At 55.7% G+C, this 14,581-nt stretch overlaps 1 protein-coding gene across 1 annotated transcript in view; it reads right to left on the reverse strand.

Moving 5' to 3' along the window:
- Positions 1-932: 932 nt before the first annotated feature.
- POU2F1 (POU class 2 homeobox 1) overlaps positions 933-14,581 on the reverse strand; it is a 101,740-nt gene continuing 88,091 nt past the window's right edge. The window contains exons 10-16 of the mRNA XM_054587817.1: positions 11,029-11,170; positions 9,686-9,831; positions 8,617-8,796; positions 7,124-7,229; positions 5,104-5,461; positions 4,429-4,517; positions 933-2,556 (exon numbers count right to left, since the gene is read on the reverse strand). Coding sequence (XP_054443792.1) covers positions 2,246-2,556; positions 4,429-4,517; positions 5,104-5,461; positions 7,124-7,229; positions 8,617-8,796; positions 9,686-9,831; positions 11,029-11,170 — 1,332 coding nt within the window. The 3' untranslated portion in view covers positions 933-2,245. The remainder of the gene's footprint in view (positions 2,557-4,428; positions 4,518-5,103; positions 5,462-7,123; positions 7,230-8,616; positions 8,797-9,685; positions 9,832-11,028; positions 11,171-14,581) is intronic.

Here is a 14,581-nt window from a genome sequence, read left to right on the forward strand (position 1 = left end):
TAATAAAGACAATGAAAAAGAAATTGTCAGTAGCATCTAACTCCTCAATGTGTCTGAACCGCACAATATAAACTAGTCCATTAGTACAGCAGCTTGCTAAAAATTGACTTTGGTTCAAGCTTAGTTAAAAAAAAACAACAACATAAAAACACACCACACGTCAGGAAGGTGGATGGACATTTGCTGGTTTCCCTGCTCGCAGGTCACTGACTCGGGAGGCATTTGGGGCGGGCGAGGGCGAGAGGCGGGCACCGAGGGTGGGAGTTACATACTTCATGAAGTAGAACAGGAGGGCAGAGGAACAAAAGAAAACCAACGAGGGGACAGAAACGGTTCTGGCCTTTGAACATGAGCCGCACCCCACTCGGCCGATCACAAACAAAACGCACACTGCGTCGTCGGTCGCAGCCCTTCCCAGCGCCGCAGGCGCGCGGCGCACAGACCCAATCTCCCTCCTGGCCCGCCCAGCGACGAGGGTGAAGCGGCCCGCGGGCCCGCGGCCGGAGCGAGCAGTGCCGGCTTGCGAGGCGAGGCCAGCACACACCGAGGACGCTGGCTGGCCAGGCCTCACCTGAGTCAGACAGGGTACGGGGCACAAGGCAGCGACCAAGTCATGGGGGTTTTGGTACAGACACTACAATCACAACAGGACAATGACGAAAAGGGAATCTCATTTCCCCTTCACCCTCATTCCTCTTCACCTGCTGCACAAACTCCTTCTTGCCTTGGGCTCTTTACATAGTCCAGAAACACCCGGAAAATGGGCCAGAGGCCCGCCCCGCCCCGCCCAGAGAGGTGACTGCTGTCGGACCCGCCCCCAGGGCATCCCCAGCCAGCCCCGGGTGACACCTGCCCTGCCGGGGCCTGCGGGGCCTGCGGGGCGTGCGGGGCTCCTGCCCAGAGCCCTGCAGAAGCCCTGGGGCCCGTGGCAATGCGCCTGCGCCTCACCCCTCAGAGGACAGCGCCGTCTCAGGGAGACAGACCTCCAAGCCCCCTGGGGACAAGGAAGTCTGTGGCTAGGAGAGGAGGGACAGGGACCTCGGCCCCCGCTCACCATGTCTGTTGGAGGTCAGTCACCAACAGAGAGCCGTCTGGCAGGGCTCCTTCAGAGGACGCCGCAGGGAAAAGGGTCCCGATCTCCACGAGTCAGTTTGATCTTTGCCAAGCAAGTTAAAAGAAGTCTGGACGAAGACCTCCCACACAGTGGAACAGACAAACACACAGCGACAGTAGGAGCATTTCTCAGGAGATTAGGAGTCAGGAGGGCCACCCGGGCAGGTGTCTGCAGTAGTCTTTGCTCTTGGAGCCTGGGCCCCGTGCGCCCCGTGCGCCCCGTGGGAGGCAGGAGCAGCGCCGGCGCGCCCGGGGCCCCGGTGTGGGGTCCTTCAAGATCAGAGTGAGAGGCACAGCCCAGCAGGCGCGGCTGCCCTTGCCAAGTGCCCCGAAGGCACCGCCCTGCGGGGGCGTGGGGAGCGGGCGTTCGTGCTCACTGCCCTCGGCTGCTGCGCCGAGCCTCTGGCGTAAGTGGCAAAAGGAAACAGCTTTCTGGGACCTCTGTAAGAGTCATCAGGGACACGGAGACCAGCAAGAGCGTTCCGCAGTCAAGAACGCACGTTCCCCCGACCCACACCCCTCCCCACAGCGTGGGAGCTCACTGAAACAGGATCCAGGAGCGAGACAAACATGTCCGAACTATATATATATAAAAACAATAACAACAACAACAATAATAGAGATACAGTAACACAGGCCTGCCTAAGTTGTACCAGTTAAGAAAGGAACCCCCAACACAATCGAAACTATTATAAACACCTTGTTAGGACTTAATGGCCTATACAACAGACCCATAAAAATGATTTTTTTAAGAAAAAAAGGAATTTAGACAAACGAGAAATCCCCTTCCTATACTGGAATGGTAACCCACCTTCACTGCCATCCTGACTGCTGGAAATGATAAGCAGGAAGTAGTCCTTTCACTTATTTTTTGTTTTTGATTTTTTGTTTCTGCTTTTTTTTTTTTTAAATTTTTCGTTAGAAAGTTCTCCAATCCATGAAGCAATCCTGAAAAGACAGTGTTTTATTACAAAATTAGGCAAATGCTGTCCGGTTTCCACCCTTCCTTTCCGGCACGTGTCTCCCCTCCTTGCCTCTCCTCTCCCTTGCCCGAGGCAAGAGGGAGCCCGCGGCCAGGCCACCGCTGGGGGGCCCGACGGCACTGCGCTCGTGCAGGGGCAGCGGCGGCCGCTCACTGGGCCTTGGAGGCGGTGGTGGTGGTGGAGGCGGCCCCGCCGGCAGAGGCCACGGTGAAGAGAGAGTTCTGGATGGACTCCGCAGAGGTGGAGGCGGCGTGGAGGCTGGCGACGGGCCCAGAGTTCCCCGCGGAGGCTGCGGCGGCAGAGACCAGGCTAACTGGGTTGCTGGTGAGCAGAGAGAGGTTCTGGGGGTTCAGGAACAGGGGGGCAGTCACGATGTTGGGGGCTCCTCCCGCATTGGCAAAGACCAGGTTCCCAGTTGCATCCAGTGATGTTATTGGAAGAGAGCCACCAGAAGCAAGAGCTACGGACAGACCCCCAACAGGCGGAAGGAGAGCGTTAGTACCGTCCCGGAGAGGCCCAGGGCACGCCGACAGGCTGACCCCCCAGGGCCCACTGGGACAGGGTGGCCCTCCGCGAGCCCTCCTTCCCCGAGTGCCGAGCGCCGAGCACTGCCCTGTCACAATGACAGCTCTGTGCTAACTGTGAGGGAGCCCGAAGGACCGAGTGGCCCAGCGATCCTGCACGGGGCGGGGGTGGGGCGGGGGACTGTCTGACCCACCAGACGCAGAGTCGCGCCTCTGGCAGAGAGCCCTGCCTGAGGTCACCAGCCTAGACGCACCCGTAAATCCAGGGCCTTTGTTTTTAGTGAAGATCACTGATTTTAAACTACCTCCACTCAAATAACCAGCTCTAGTGATTACTGCATTAAACTCTAGTTAGCTCTTCTCAATCAAACTGGCACTATTAAAAATTTGAGCACTTTATGGTTGGATACACAAGATGAAAAACTGTCTTTCAAAAGGCGTTAGTTTTAAAATAAATGACATGTTACCGGTCAAGTGTAACGTGTGACCGAGCTCTCCCAGAGGCAAACCGCTGCCCCCCCTGACGGCAGGGAGCGTGGGGGCTGCGGCAGGAGAGGGGAGATGGAGGGACCCTCAGGTTAGGACTTGCTTTAACACCTAAGAATTTTCTGTGAAGACGTCATCAGCCGGATTTTCTTTAAACTAATTGGGTGCTCTCATTTACTAAGTTCTCCTGTTATCTGACAACCCCTCGAAATCTTCCGGACCCATAAAACCACACCTCCACATGGAGATCTGGAGGCTCCTCCAGGCTTTAAAAATTCGGTTAATTTCTCGCGTACTCCACAGAGCAAGCCGGAGGGAGGGCAGGGGCCGTCCCCGACTTGGCCACCATAGCACAAAGAGCCCGCAACCACGGACCCCGCGCGCTGGGAGCTTCCCCAGGCCCCAGGCTTAGGCCACAGACCGGCTCTAGGTCTCCTGGAGTCCTGCTTGCCACCGGGGATGGGAGAGCCCCCGTGCGGTGTGAGGAGAGTCATTTCTCGTCAACCCGGTCCCAACGAGGACCCCTGGGCTGACATGACAGGAGCTCCACAGGCCGAACCATCAGTTCTGCGTGGCGCGGAAGCCAGCGTGGTGCATGGCGGCCGGGCGGCGGCCGGGGCTCGCCCGCAGCTGCCTTGCTCCACAGCACACACTGCAGAAGCGTCGGCCGTGCGCCGCCCCCCTTTACCGGGGCTGGCTCCTGGCTTGCGTTCGGCCTCTAGGACTCTCCCTCAGTCACAAACTGTCTTACTTTAAGAAAAAACACTCTCTGATTAACAGAGGGACGCCTCTCAAACCGCCTCCCCGAGCCATGTCACGGTGCGCACCTTCAGATACAAGCTAGGGGTTTCCCAAGGCGCACCCTTGGGAGGGGCCGAATGAGGGGTGTGGACGCACCTGAGACTGGGCAGCACACCAAGGCCAAGGGCACCCGGCCGGCGCAGGAAGGACATTACCGCCCGAGAGCACGTGCCGCAAGGGTGGGGTCCCCAGGGAGCAAGCTTCTCAAGCACAGGTAGCTCTCTCCGGGTGGAGGTGGGGACGGGGGTTTCACTGGGTCAGGTTTGCCAGGGGAGGGTCTGGGATAAGCTCATTGGGGAAATTCTGCCCCCAAGTCTAATCACCTCAGAAAATAAATAGCAGCATAAAAGCCCTGGTTTCTTACAGTACACCAAACAAGTGTATCTCCCGTCTGAAATCACAAACCGGCCCCTATACTTCTCCACGTGGTTTTTTTACAAGGATGTTTTCTTGGGCCTCAAGTTAGTGGGCAAGACCCATCCCCCACCCCGCCCCGTTCCCAGCAGAAGGGCCGTACTGACCTTGAATGGTCGCCAGTGTGCTGTTGCTCATCAGGGCCGGGCTGAGCGCGCCGCCCAGGGTCCCTGGGTTGAGGCTGAGTAAGGCACCTCTGCAAGCGAAAGGGGCGGGCAGGCGGTCAGTGCCCCGCTGCGCCACGGGGCGAGGGGCACACATGGGAGCGTCTGCCATCCCCGACGGCGTGCGGCACACAGAGCAAACAAGACTGGAGGCCCTGTGTCACCTCGCGGCCCCTCTGACCCTTCTCTGCAGTATCTCATTCTCTCTTTCCAAAAGAAAAATGCCAGAGAAAGGAGCATCTTTGCAGAGTAATTCTGATGTTTGAGAACATGAAATTGGGAACCTGCCGCGCCATCCCCACGTCTGTTGGAGAATCAGAAAGCGGCCAGCTGAGCGAGGTGGGCAGGGAGCGCGCCCGCAAGAGCTGGGGGGTGTCCCCGGCCCCCCGCCACCCGGGCAGGGTGGTGCTGCTGCCTGTGCCACACCCGGGAGCACAGGCACGACTCCTGCCCTTCCGCCCGCCCCGTCCCTGCGCTGCCACACAACGGCCCGCTGCAGAGCGCCCACGCGGGAGGTTTTGTGGGGGCCCTTGCACTGAGGGCAGCGATGGGAGGTCTCCGTCCCCATCGCCCTCCCAGGGGCCTCTCAGGCACAACAGCGGGGGGAGGAGCCCTTACCCAGCTGCGAACTGCGAGGGGGCCATCAGACCCGGGCTCAGCCCCGCCGCGGCGGCCATGGCAGCGAGGCTGGCGTTGGCCGGCAGCTGCGTGGCTCCGGGCAGCGCGGCGGCCGCGGCCGTCTGCAGCCCCGCCGCTGTCACCGTCACTTGGCCGGTCCCGAGCGCGGAGGGCAGAGGGGTGGAGGCGGTCTGCGTCGTGCTGGTCTCCCCCGCGCTGGAGGCCTCAGAGGCCGAGGCGGACGCGGAGGCGGACGGGGAGGGGCTCAGAGAGGGGGGCGTGACGGCCGGGGCTGCCGCGGGCGCGGTGGATATCACAGTCGCTGCTGTGCTGTTGGCGGCGGCTGCGTCGGTGGTGCCTGCAGAGACGGCCGGTCAGGTCAGGACGGGCCAGTGCGCAGGACTGGGTCGGGGGCGGGCTGCCTGACTGAGGGACCCAGCCCAGTCCCTACCCACCGTCCCTTCTGCGGACCTAGTGTTGCTATAGAGATGACCCGCTTTAGGACCACAGCTTAGGAAAGAATGAACTGCAGGGTGTTGGACAGCGAGACAAATAAAAATGGATCCAGATGTGTGGGTGAGTATATGTGCCTGTATATACATCTGTGCATCTTACACACATGCCCACGCCTGGGTGTGCACACTTATTTCCGCGGAGATGCCCTAGAATGGGGTCCCCAACCTGTGGGCCTGTGAGGAACCAGGCCGCACAGCACACAGTGAGCTTGAAGGTATCGCTCTTGAGTCATCCCGAAACCATCCCCTCCACCCCGGCCTGTGGAAGAACTGTCTTCCACAAAACTGGTCCCCGGTGCCACAAAGGTTGGGGACGGCTGCCCCAGAAACAATACCACAGCATCAGTGAGTGTGTCTAATGGCCTCGAAGTGCCTTTCCTCCCTGAGGAGAACTGGGAACCCTTGGGGACACACAAAAGTGAGCCTGAACATCTTGTGTCAGAAAATAAGGACCCACTCAAAGGATGACAGGGACACGTGAAAGGGTACAGGGGCCAGCGGAAGGCACTCCCACTGACCAACTCTGGGACAATTTTAACACTGAAATAAAGAGGGATATAGTTCTAACCTGCTGGATACAAAAGAATGTCTGAGTCCATACTAATACAGAGAGATAAATAGGGAAAAGGAAAAAAGTCATACTTAAACTTACTAGCGATATAAAAACGCTCATTCCCTTTTGACATCATGGCCAGGCCCCGGAGCCAAAGCACTTATGAAGCAAAACAGAAGTGCAGACGCAGAACCTACCCAGTGCCTCGCTAGCGCTCAGTCAGCCCGGCGGACACCCGCAGAGCGCCCACACATCACATGACCTTAAAAAGCGTCTGAGGACCTGCTGCTGATTTTAAATGTATTTGGGAAATCTGCTATTTAAAGGCGGCCACAGAGGAAAAACATTTATCTATTATTTTATAGTGAGTGCGTCAGGCGCTAAGCAAGAAATAGAGATTAAAAAAAAAAAATTCAGATCTTTGAGAAGTGCAAAGTCTACTGGCAAAGAGAGGATAAATTATAAAACGATGACCCTTTATAACACGGGCAGGTAGGGACGAACGGTTCCCTGGGAGAGCTAAAAAGCACATCCAAGAGGAAGGGCCACCCAGCCGGGTCATTCCAGTGCCTCCGGAAAGGCGCGCAGGCCCCCTCTGGCCGCCGCCCCGCACTGAGGACGAGGCACAGGGAAGCTGGAGGGTGCCCGGGTCCATGGGAAGTCACCTTTGGGAGCCGGGGTGGCTGTGGGTGCTGTCTGGGGGGCAAAACGCTGCAGTTAGTCAAGGTTTTTAAGAGGAGTCACTTAGAAAGAAGCGGGTTTTTGGAAAGGCAGCTCTGGAAGTAACGGAGAAGATAAAGTGAGGTGAGGAAGAACAAAAACGATGACATTTTCATGTGAAAGCATCCCTGACAAAACTGTGCCCGAGCTTCCGGAGCCCAGGTTCGCACGTGTAAGCTGAGGGGAAGCAGCCCCTCGAGCGGCCCGCCCCCCGCACTGGTGCGGCTCTCACCTGGGACGGGGAGGCTGGTCACCGCGGCGCTGGTCAGAGGGAGGACGGGGTTCACGGCGAGGGTGGTGGCCGCGCTGCTGGTCACGAGGCTGGGCGTGGTTGCCACCTAGAGGTCAGAAATGAAAATAGGCAGAAGCATTTAAAAGCCAAAACTTAACAATTTTCTAAGTCCATATTATGGGCTTGTCTGGCCTGTAAACACTCGCAACAATCGGCATGTGTTGAGAGGTCGCCATCAGAAGAGGGCGCTTCCTGAAGACACACGGCTTTGCCCAGGTTTTAGAAAGAAATGATTTAAAAATCTCTCAATTTCAATAATATTGAGTCAAGTGTAACCTAGTCAGTAAGAAATATTACACTAACTGCCACCTTAACCTAAACAAGGAAACTATTCAACAGGATCAGTGAAATCTCAGCTTGTTGTTTAATTTTTGACTTGGGAGAGGGGGCAAGATTGTCTTGTTTTTGTTCTTAATGAAATGATATTATGGAAATAATGGAAAACAAATTTTTTAAAAACTGCAGTTTCCCTTTGAAATAGCATAAAACATTTCTGCAGTGTTAGAAGAAGTACTGTCTTCATTCTAGCAAAATAAATCCCGAACAGAACCACATGGCCACCTGCACAGAGCAATGCTGTACCCACGACCCCCGCTCCCTAACCGCCGCCTCGCGGGCTCGGCGATCGAAACCCCCGCTGGGCAGCCACGGCCTCCCCTTCAGCTGCCGGCGCGCGCCGCCAGCCTGACGCTGAAAGCCTCCCGGTGCAGAGCGATGCGCAAACAGAGCGAAACCGCCGCACGAGCCAGGGCCGGGGACGCACACTCCATCTCCCCAGCTGGGGTCCTGCTTGGCCCTGTGGAGTCACATTGCTATCACCCTAAAGGTCCAAGGTGCCACACAAGCACCTGGGTCCCTTCAGTCTAGGAAGGTGGCCGTACGATTTTAATGCAAACAGTGAGGGTCGAAGTGAAAGGCCTCAGGTCTGAGCACCAAGACTCGAGGGGGCAGTTTTAACACAAGTTCAGAGCTCTTCTTGAACAAAGGCCACCCGCGAATTGACTGTCCCTTATTCATGTCAGTGTAAGTTTAGTATATTGGACTTTAGAACTCAACATGAATAAAAAGCAAGGAATGATTTTTTCAGATAACGATAATCAGCGGCAAATTTACTCCCACAATTAGAGTAACCTAAAAAGCTACACCAGAGAAGAGAACAATGGAAATGCTGTGAAATGGGAAAGAATTGAAATGTTCAGTTTAAAAAGGAAAGATCGATGAGTTCTTGGCTTAATGTGAGATTTAATTGCTTTGATAACACCTAAAATATAAATCTATATACATTCATTCAGCATGGACAGACACACAATGAATTGTTTGATGCACTACATGGACCAAACAGGTCAGCTGTAAAACCGAAAACGTGCCTGAGCAGCTGCGTGCCGTGTGCCGCCCCCGCCCCCGCCCTGCCACCCCCCGCCTTCCCCGCTCACCAGCGAGGCCGGGCTGGGGAAAACCGCCTTGATGGGCGAGCCGCTGGTCCCGCCGCTGCTGGGGGGGTTGATCCTCTTCTCCTTCTGGCGGCGGTTACAAAACCACACACGGATCACCTCCTTCTCCATGTTGAGCTGCTCAGCGATCATGGTGATCTCCTCCGAGGTAGGCTTTTGATTCTGCGGGGAAACGGCCTTTGGAATAACTTTTGAACTGCTGGCGTAGCGCCCGCCATCCTGCGTGTAGGCCCATGGGCGGGCGGGCCCAGATGCAGAGCCGGGCGACCACAGCACCCCGCCTTTAACCAAACCTCTAGAGACAGATGTCCCAATGAACACGAGTTTATTAAAGGCATTGTAATAAGTCATCCTTAAGTGTACTGTTTCCTTTTAAGGGCTGTTCATCTTGACTAGAATTAACAGCCACTGCAGCCTTTCGAGCTGGCAGGAACCCGAGGATTTCTCAGTGCCTCACGCACACGGCCGCAGCCGGACCACGTCACCGGGCCGGCAGTAAGCCTGTGGGCCTGGCAGGAGGGAGTTCCCAAGGAAAGGCACTTCAGCCTAAGGACTCAGTGGCTGGCCGGTGACACAGCCCCTAAGTGGCGGACGCTAGGCTCCTGATTCAGTGCTCCCGCCCCTGCACTCAAGCCTCTCTGAATCAGAGTCAACATTCTGTTGGAGGCTTTGATTGTGATATTCCCTGGTACAAAAAAAAAAAGCCAAATATCTGTTGAATTAACTTGAACTCAACAGCCTGACGTTGGGGCCCGTGGTGTTCAGGTCTCCGACTGCGGCTGCAAGTACAGACACCAGAACTGGGCCACACCAACCGCCTGTCGGCCCTGACTCGCCTTGGGACTCACCCCGCGGGCCCCTGGCAGCTGCTGCCTGTCCCGCAGGGCGCTCCAGGGCCGGGAGCCTGCTCTCCCCGGAGCCCCGGGGGCCCCCGTTCTGTCTGCGGTCTCCTTCCCTCCACGGCCGCCCGCCCGCCCGAGCCAGGGCCGTGGCACCAGCGTAGCACCACACTGACAGCCACACGCACACGAGAAGGGAAGCCCCCACTGACCTCCAGGAAACTCTTCTCTAAGGCCACACGGATGTTGGTCTCTATGCTGGTGCGTTTCTTCCTCCGACGGTTCAGGCCCTCAATCCCCTGCCCTGGAGAGTTCAGGGCACTGGGGCTGGAGAGCGCAGAATCGGATGAGAGGTTCTCTGAGAAGGGGGAGGCAGGGGTCAGAGGGGCTCACGCGCCCCATCCGTGTAGCACAGACACTGAAATCCACCACAACAAAGCCGACCGAACTGTTCCAAGCCTCAGGTGCGCATGAAAAGGTTCTCCCGACCGACAAGAAACCCCGCTGCCCCAGGTTCTGCTGCCCTCGCTGGCATCTGTCAGCCCTGCCCTGCGACCCCTGTTCCCGAGAAGGCGGAACTGGACTCTCCCTGCCCTTAGACATGGCTCTACCTCTGCTGAGTTCTGTCCTGTTTTGGTTTTGCTTGCTTATTTATTTATTAGCTCTATGGATAAAAGAAAGCTCGTTGGAAATTACTTAACATTTAATATTTGTCTTGTAAATGACCTATCATTTTATTAGTAGAACCCAGGGCAACACCTCTCCAAAAACCAGCCAATGAAACACCCCTAAATTCCCAGAGGCTGGAACAGGTTCTGTCCTGTAGTGGCGGAAGGACCCCGGCCTCTCGAAGCTGGCCCGGGGCGCCCCTCCACACTGCAGAAATGGGGGCGGGGGCGGGGACGCAGGACGGGCAGAGCGGGCGCTCTCACCCGGGGAGCTCAGCAACGGTTCAGGGCCGTGGACGCAGGTTGTCCAGGGTGGGGGTTGCGGGGCTGCTTTTTCCAAAGACCTGGTTGTATTCCCAGCTAAATGAGAACCACCGTCTGGGGTCTGCACGCTTCCTTCCCGCTCTCATGGCCTGTGATTCTATGCCTCAAACTGCAAATTTTCCAAAAGGAAACCTCAGCGAAAAACATGCAAGTTAAAACTAGCTGCTCAATTTCTTATGCGTGAAATATGCGGTCATTTTTAGCAACAAGCAGAAACATTATCAAGAACAAATTTATTTCTAATCACTGAGTAAAAATCAATAAACTTGTTTTTCAAGTTTATCTGAATGCTCAGGCCTTCTCTCCTCTTGCCTTTGACAGCCCTCAACCCTGGCTCAAACGCGAGAACTATTCCAAGGCTAAAAGCTGTCGCCGGTTATGTGCACTGCATTCACTATTTACACGAATCAGCGCTCCGATTTACGGAGCATCGTTTACACGGACCCTCCAAGGCTGGCACACTTCACGATTCTGCAGCACCACTAGCGCGATGTGAACCGCACGCCCCGATGCACGGCGACCCCCGGAAGATGCCCGCGGACAGCGAGGCCGTTCTCGCTCACCTGCATCATTGAGCCACTTCTCCAAGAGGGGCTTTAGCTTGCACATGTTCTTGAAGCTGAGGTTCAAGGCTTCAAAGCGAGAGATGGTGGTCTGGCTGAAGTCATTCCCGTACAGTTTGCCCATCGCGAGCCCGACATCGCCCTGCGCAGGAACACGAGGGTGGGGCCAAGAGAGGAGGGAGTCGGCTCACTGAGGCCGAGGGCTCCCCTCCGCAGCACCCTCCAGGCGGAGACCCCCGTGCTCCCTCTGCAGGCTCCAGGGCAACACCCACCCTGAGCTGCGCACCCCATGCCAATGAGGACACCAGGCCCCGCCCCTAATGACAATCCAAACTGTCCCCAGTCTGTGCTCTCAATCTCTTCTTGACACCTTATGTAACGGGCAAGATTCTCAAGTATTCCTGCTAAGCTTCAAAAGATGGTGCTGACAGTCCAACAAGCCCCATAACTGGTGTAACCAAAGCCATTTAAGTACTCTTTAAAAATCAGTTTACCTGTCTCACCTTCAGGGTTAACAGATGAAACCACCTAAGTAACTTCAGATGTTTCTGTAATAACCAAACTTCCCATAAATCACTTTAAAATCCAGAAATGATGCCTAGTTCTTTTTTTTCCTTCCTGTAAAGTATCTTGGGGAGCATTGAAAAAAATCTATTTTTCACCCTTCGTTTGGATTTCAAAGTTGGTTACAAAAAACAGGTATTCTAAAAGACGACTTTTATAACTGTTATGGAGATAGAAATTCACAGTAGAGAAGTTTGACCCATTTAGTCAAACCTTCATGGGCACTGAAACTCAGTAACCTTCTAGCAACAGAACAATGGTCCCCTGAATATATTACAAAGACGTCTTTCTCCATAAGCCCATAACCTTTGAATGTACACAGCACTTTTCCTCCAGCCGAATCTCTCCTGTTAGAGCTGGGAAAAGCCACATCTTAACAGTTATTTTTTGTACAGGCAGCAGGAGCTCCTGGAGTTGAAACGACTCGCCCTCTCGTTCCCGTCGGGTTAGAGGCAGGTAAGGAGGCAGCGCTCCGGCCCAAAGCGCCGCGGCGCCGACTCTGCCGTGGGGCGACCACGCCCAGCACCGCCAGCTCGTCCTGCGAACGGGCCGCCCCAGGCCTCTGGTCCTCTGTGAGCCATCTTTTGGACACTACACTGCTTATTAGCGCCTGTGTTAGGTGGTCGTCAGGGAACGGAAAGGATACTTTAACTCCATTGTCTTACTGGGAAGCAACTTCTGATAAAGAGTTTAACAGAGGAGAAACGCTGGAACCGAAGGGCGAGGCACCGAGAGGACAGTAGGCCTCCCCTGATCTACACCTGGGCCTTCCCGTGGGGCAGCCGCTGGCCACGCGTGGCTACTTAGATGCGAATGAATTCAGTCAAGGAAACCCCCATCCCTCAGCGGTCAGTGCCCCGCGGACAGGGGCCGTCCTGCGAACTGCAGCCACAGGCCGCTCCCTGCGGCCCTGCGGGGCGCCCTGGCGGCTGCCCACCGCTGCCTCTGGGACACAGGTGGACACGCAGGGCCTTCCGTCCAGTTACCACAGAACTGAAAGGACCAGGAGAGCGGGCAGGGCACGAGCGCCACGTCTCCCTGAGGACAGGTGCCTCCCTGCAGCGACGTCCCTGTCCACTTAGTCAGCAAAGAGGCACCGGCGCCTGCTGGTCAGACAGTAAACTGTGCTTGGGTCTCACACGCATTCGTGTCTCGGTCACTTTGTTTAAACTAGAGCCTTCTAGAAAACTGGGGCCAACTAGGCCTTGCAGCTCTCTGAACACCAGGCCTGCGCTCGCCCTGAAGACGGCCTGACGTGGCACTGTCACTTCATGCTGCTCCAAGAAGTTTTTCACAAACTTCTCTAATGTCTTTCTACGAGAAGTAACGACAATGACAAGTAAACGGAAACTAAAATACCTGTTCGAAAATCACATCAGAGCAGAATAAGCACAGCCCTGTGTGACGGCCAGGCCGTCACTGGCGTGAAACTGCGGCGACGAACGGCCAGTGGGCCCGGCCGAGGCTCACAGCGCAGCCTCGCGCCGCCTTTGCGTCATTTAACCGAACGGCAGCGGCGGCCCAGGCCGACATGCCGCCTCCGCCGGGTGGGGTGGGGGGCGGTGGCCCAGCGCTTTGGCGCCCTCCCACCCGCGGTCGCTGTGGGAGGCAGCTGACTCATAAATAATCCGAACCACACGGGGTCCCATGAAGCTTTTTAAAAAGTAAAAGGAAAAATGAAGGGAGACCGGGGCTGGGGACGATGAGTGGCCCCACGGGCGACAGCCCCACCCGGGGACCCCCAGTTAGGTGACACCCCCCGCAACCTTCTGGGACCAGCAAGGGAGTCCAAACACCCAGCAACCCGGTGTTCACGCAGAGAACGGGGGTCTTTCTGTTTCAACTAATAAAATGAATGTTGTGTGTGTAAATAAAATGAGCACGCAGCAGGCTCTGAACCGTGACTGAGGTATATGACGTAAAATAAAGGGGATTTTCGCGCCCTGCACCAGTAACATGTGCTTCAATCCACACCGTCAAAGCCTGGGAAATACAACCACTGCTGTGTCCAAGTCCCCTGAAAAATATGGAACAGCCGTACCAAACAGCAGGCTGAAACCGCAAAGCAGAAGAGCGAACCGCAGGGAAGCTCTTTCACGGGGGAGACAGACGGACAGACACAGTGCTGGCACCACGGGGGTCAAGAGCCACAGAAAGGCAAACCGCTGTCTGCGTGAACGTGTGAGGCTTTAAAAGCCTTCCCAGCCTTGGCACATCGCTCAGGCGACAGTCTCCTGGGGACTGTCCGGGCACGCGGTGCGCGCCGCCTCCCGCCCGAGCCCCGGGCCCCACGAACCGCGCCGCCCGGCCCCTCCGTAAGCTCATTAACGAGCGCCGATCCGTCCAGCTGTGTCTTCAGCTTTCATTTTAAGAATAAGCCAGATCATTACATGTTTCCATCTTTCCTAATGGTAATTTGTTTCTTCACAACTGAAACTCCTCAAAAATACATAGCTGCATTTTATCTAAAGTTGTATCTATTTAAAAACTTTATGTTCCTAACATATAATTCACTTCTTTGAGCAAAAATAAACTTCCAAAGAAACATAAGAAATAGAAGTCTGCCCTCAGCGACGCCCAGAGCACACGCAGGGAGGCCGCCTGGCTTCTGACCCGCCCGAGCCGGCCGTGCAGGACTGTGCTTTCAACACAAAGGAAGTGGGACAGGATTTAAGTGGCGGCTTAAATGGCAAACGGTAATTACGTTCTCTGGTTTTTCCTGTTCCATAAAAACACCCAATCCAATTTATACTTCAGTGGCTTTTTCATCTTATGGTCTCGTATCACTCTAGGTAAATACTCAGGTTAATTCTCTCCCTGCTGCAGCAGCGGTATTGCCACAGGCCAACCACACAGCAATGAAGCCGGTGGCGGCACCACGGACGGTGACTCCTGTTCAAATCACTCGGCGCGGTCTGCCTCCAACGTCCCGTTACGTGGCATTAACAATGGTGATTTGGATTTTGATGAATTTGGATTTTCATCTTCA

This window comes from Pteronotus mesoamericanus, unplaced genomic scaffold, assembly GCF_021234165.1.
Source record: "Pteronotus mesoamericanus isolate MK-2021 breed Mesoamerican mustached bat unplaced genomic scaffold, CSHL_Meso_final scaffold_1186, whole genome shotgun sequence".
Classification (NCBI taxonomy): Eukaryota; Metazoa; Chordata; class Mammalia; order Chiroptera; family Mormoopidae; genus Pteronotus; species Pteronotus mesoamericanus.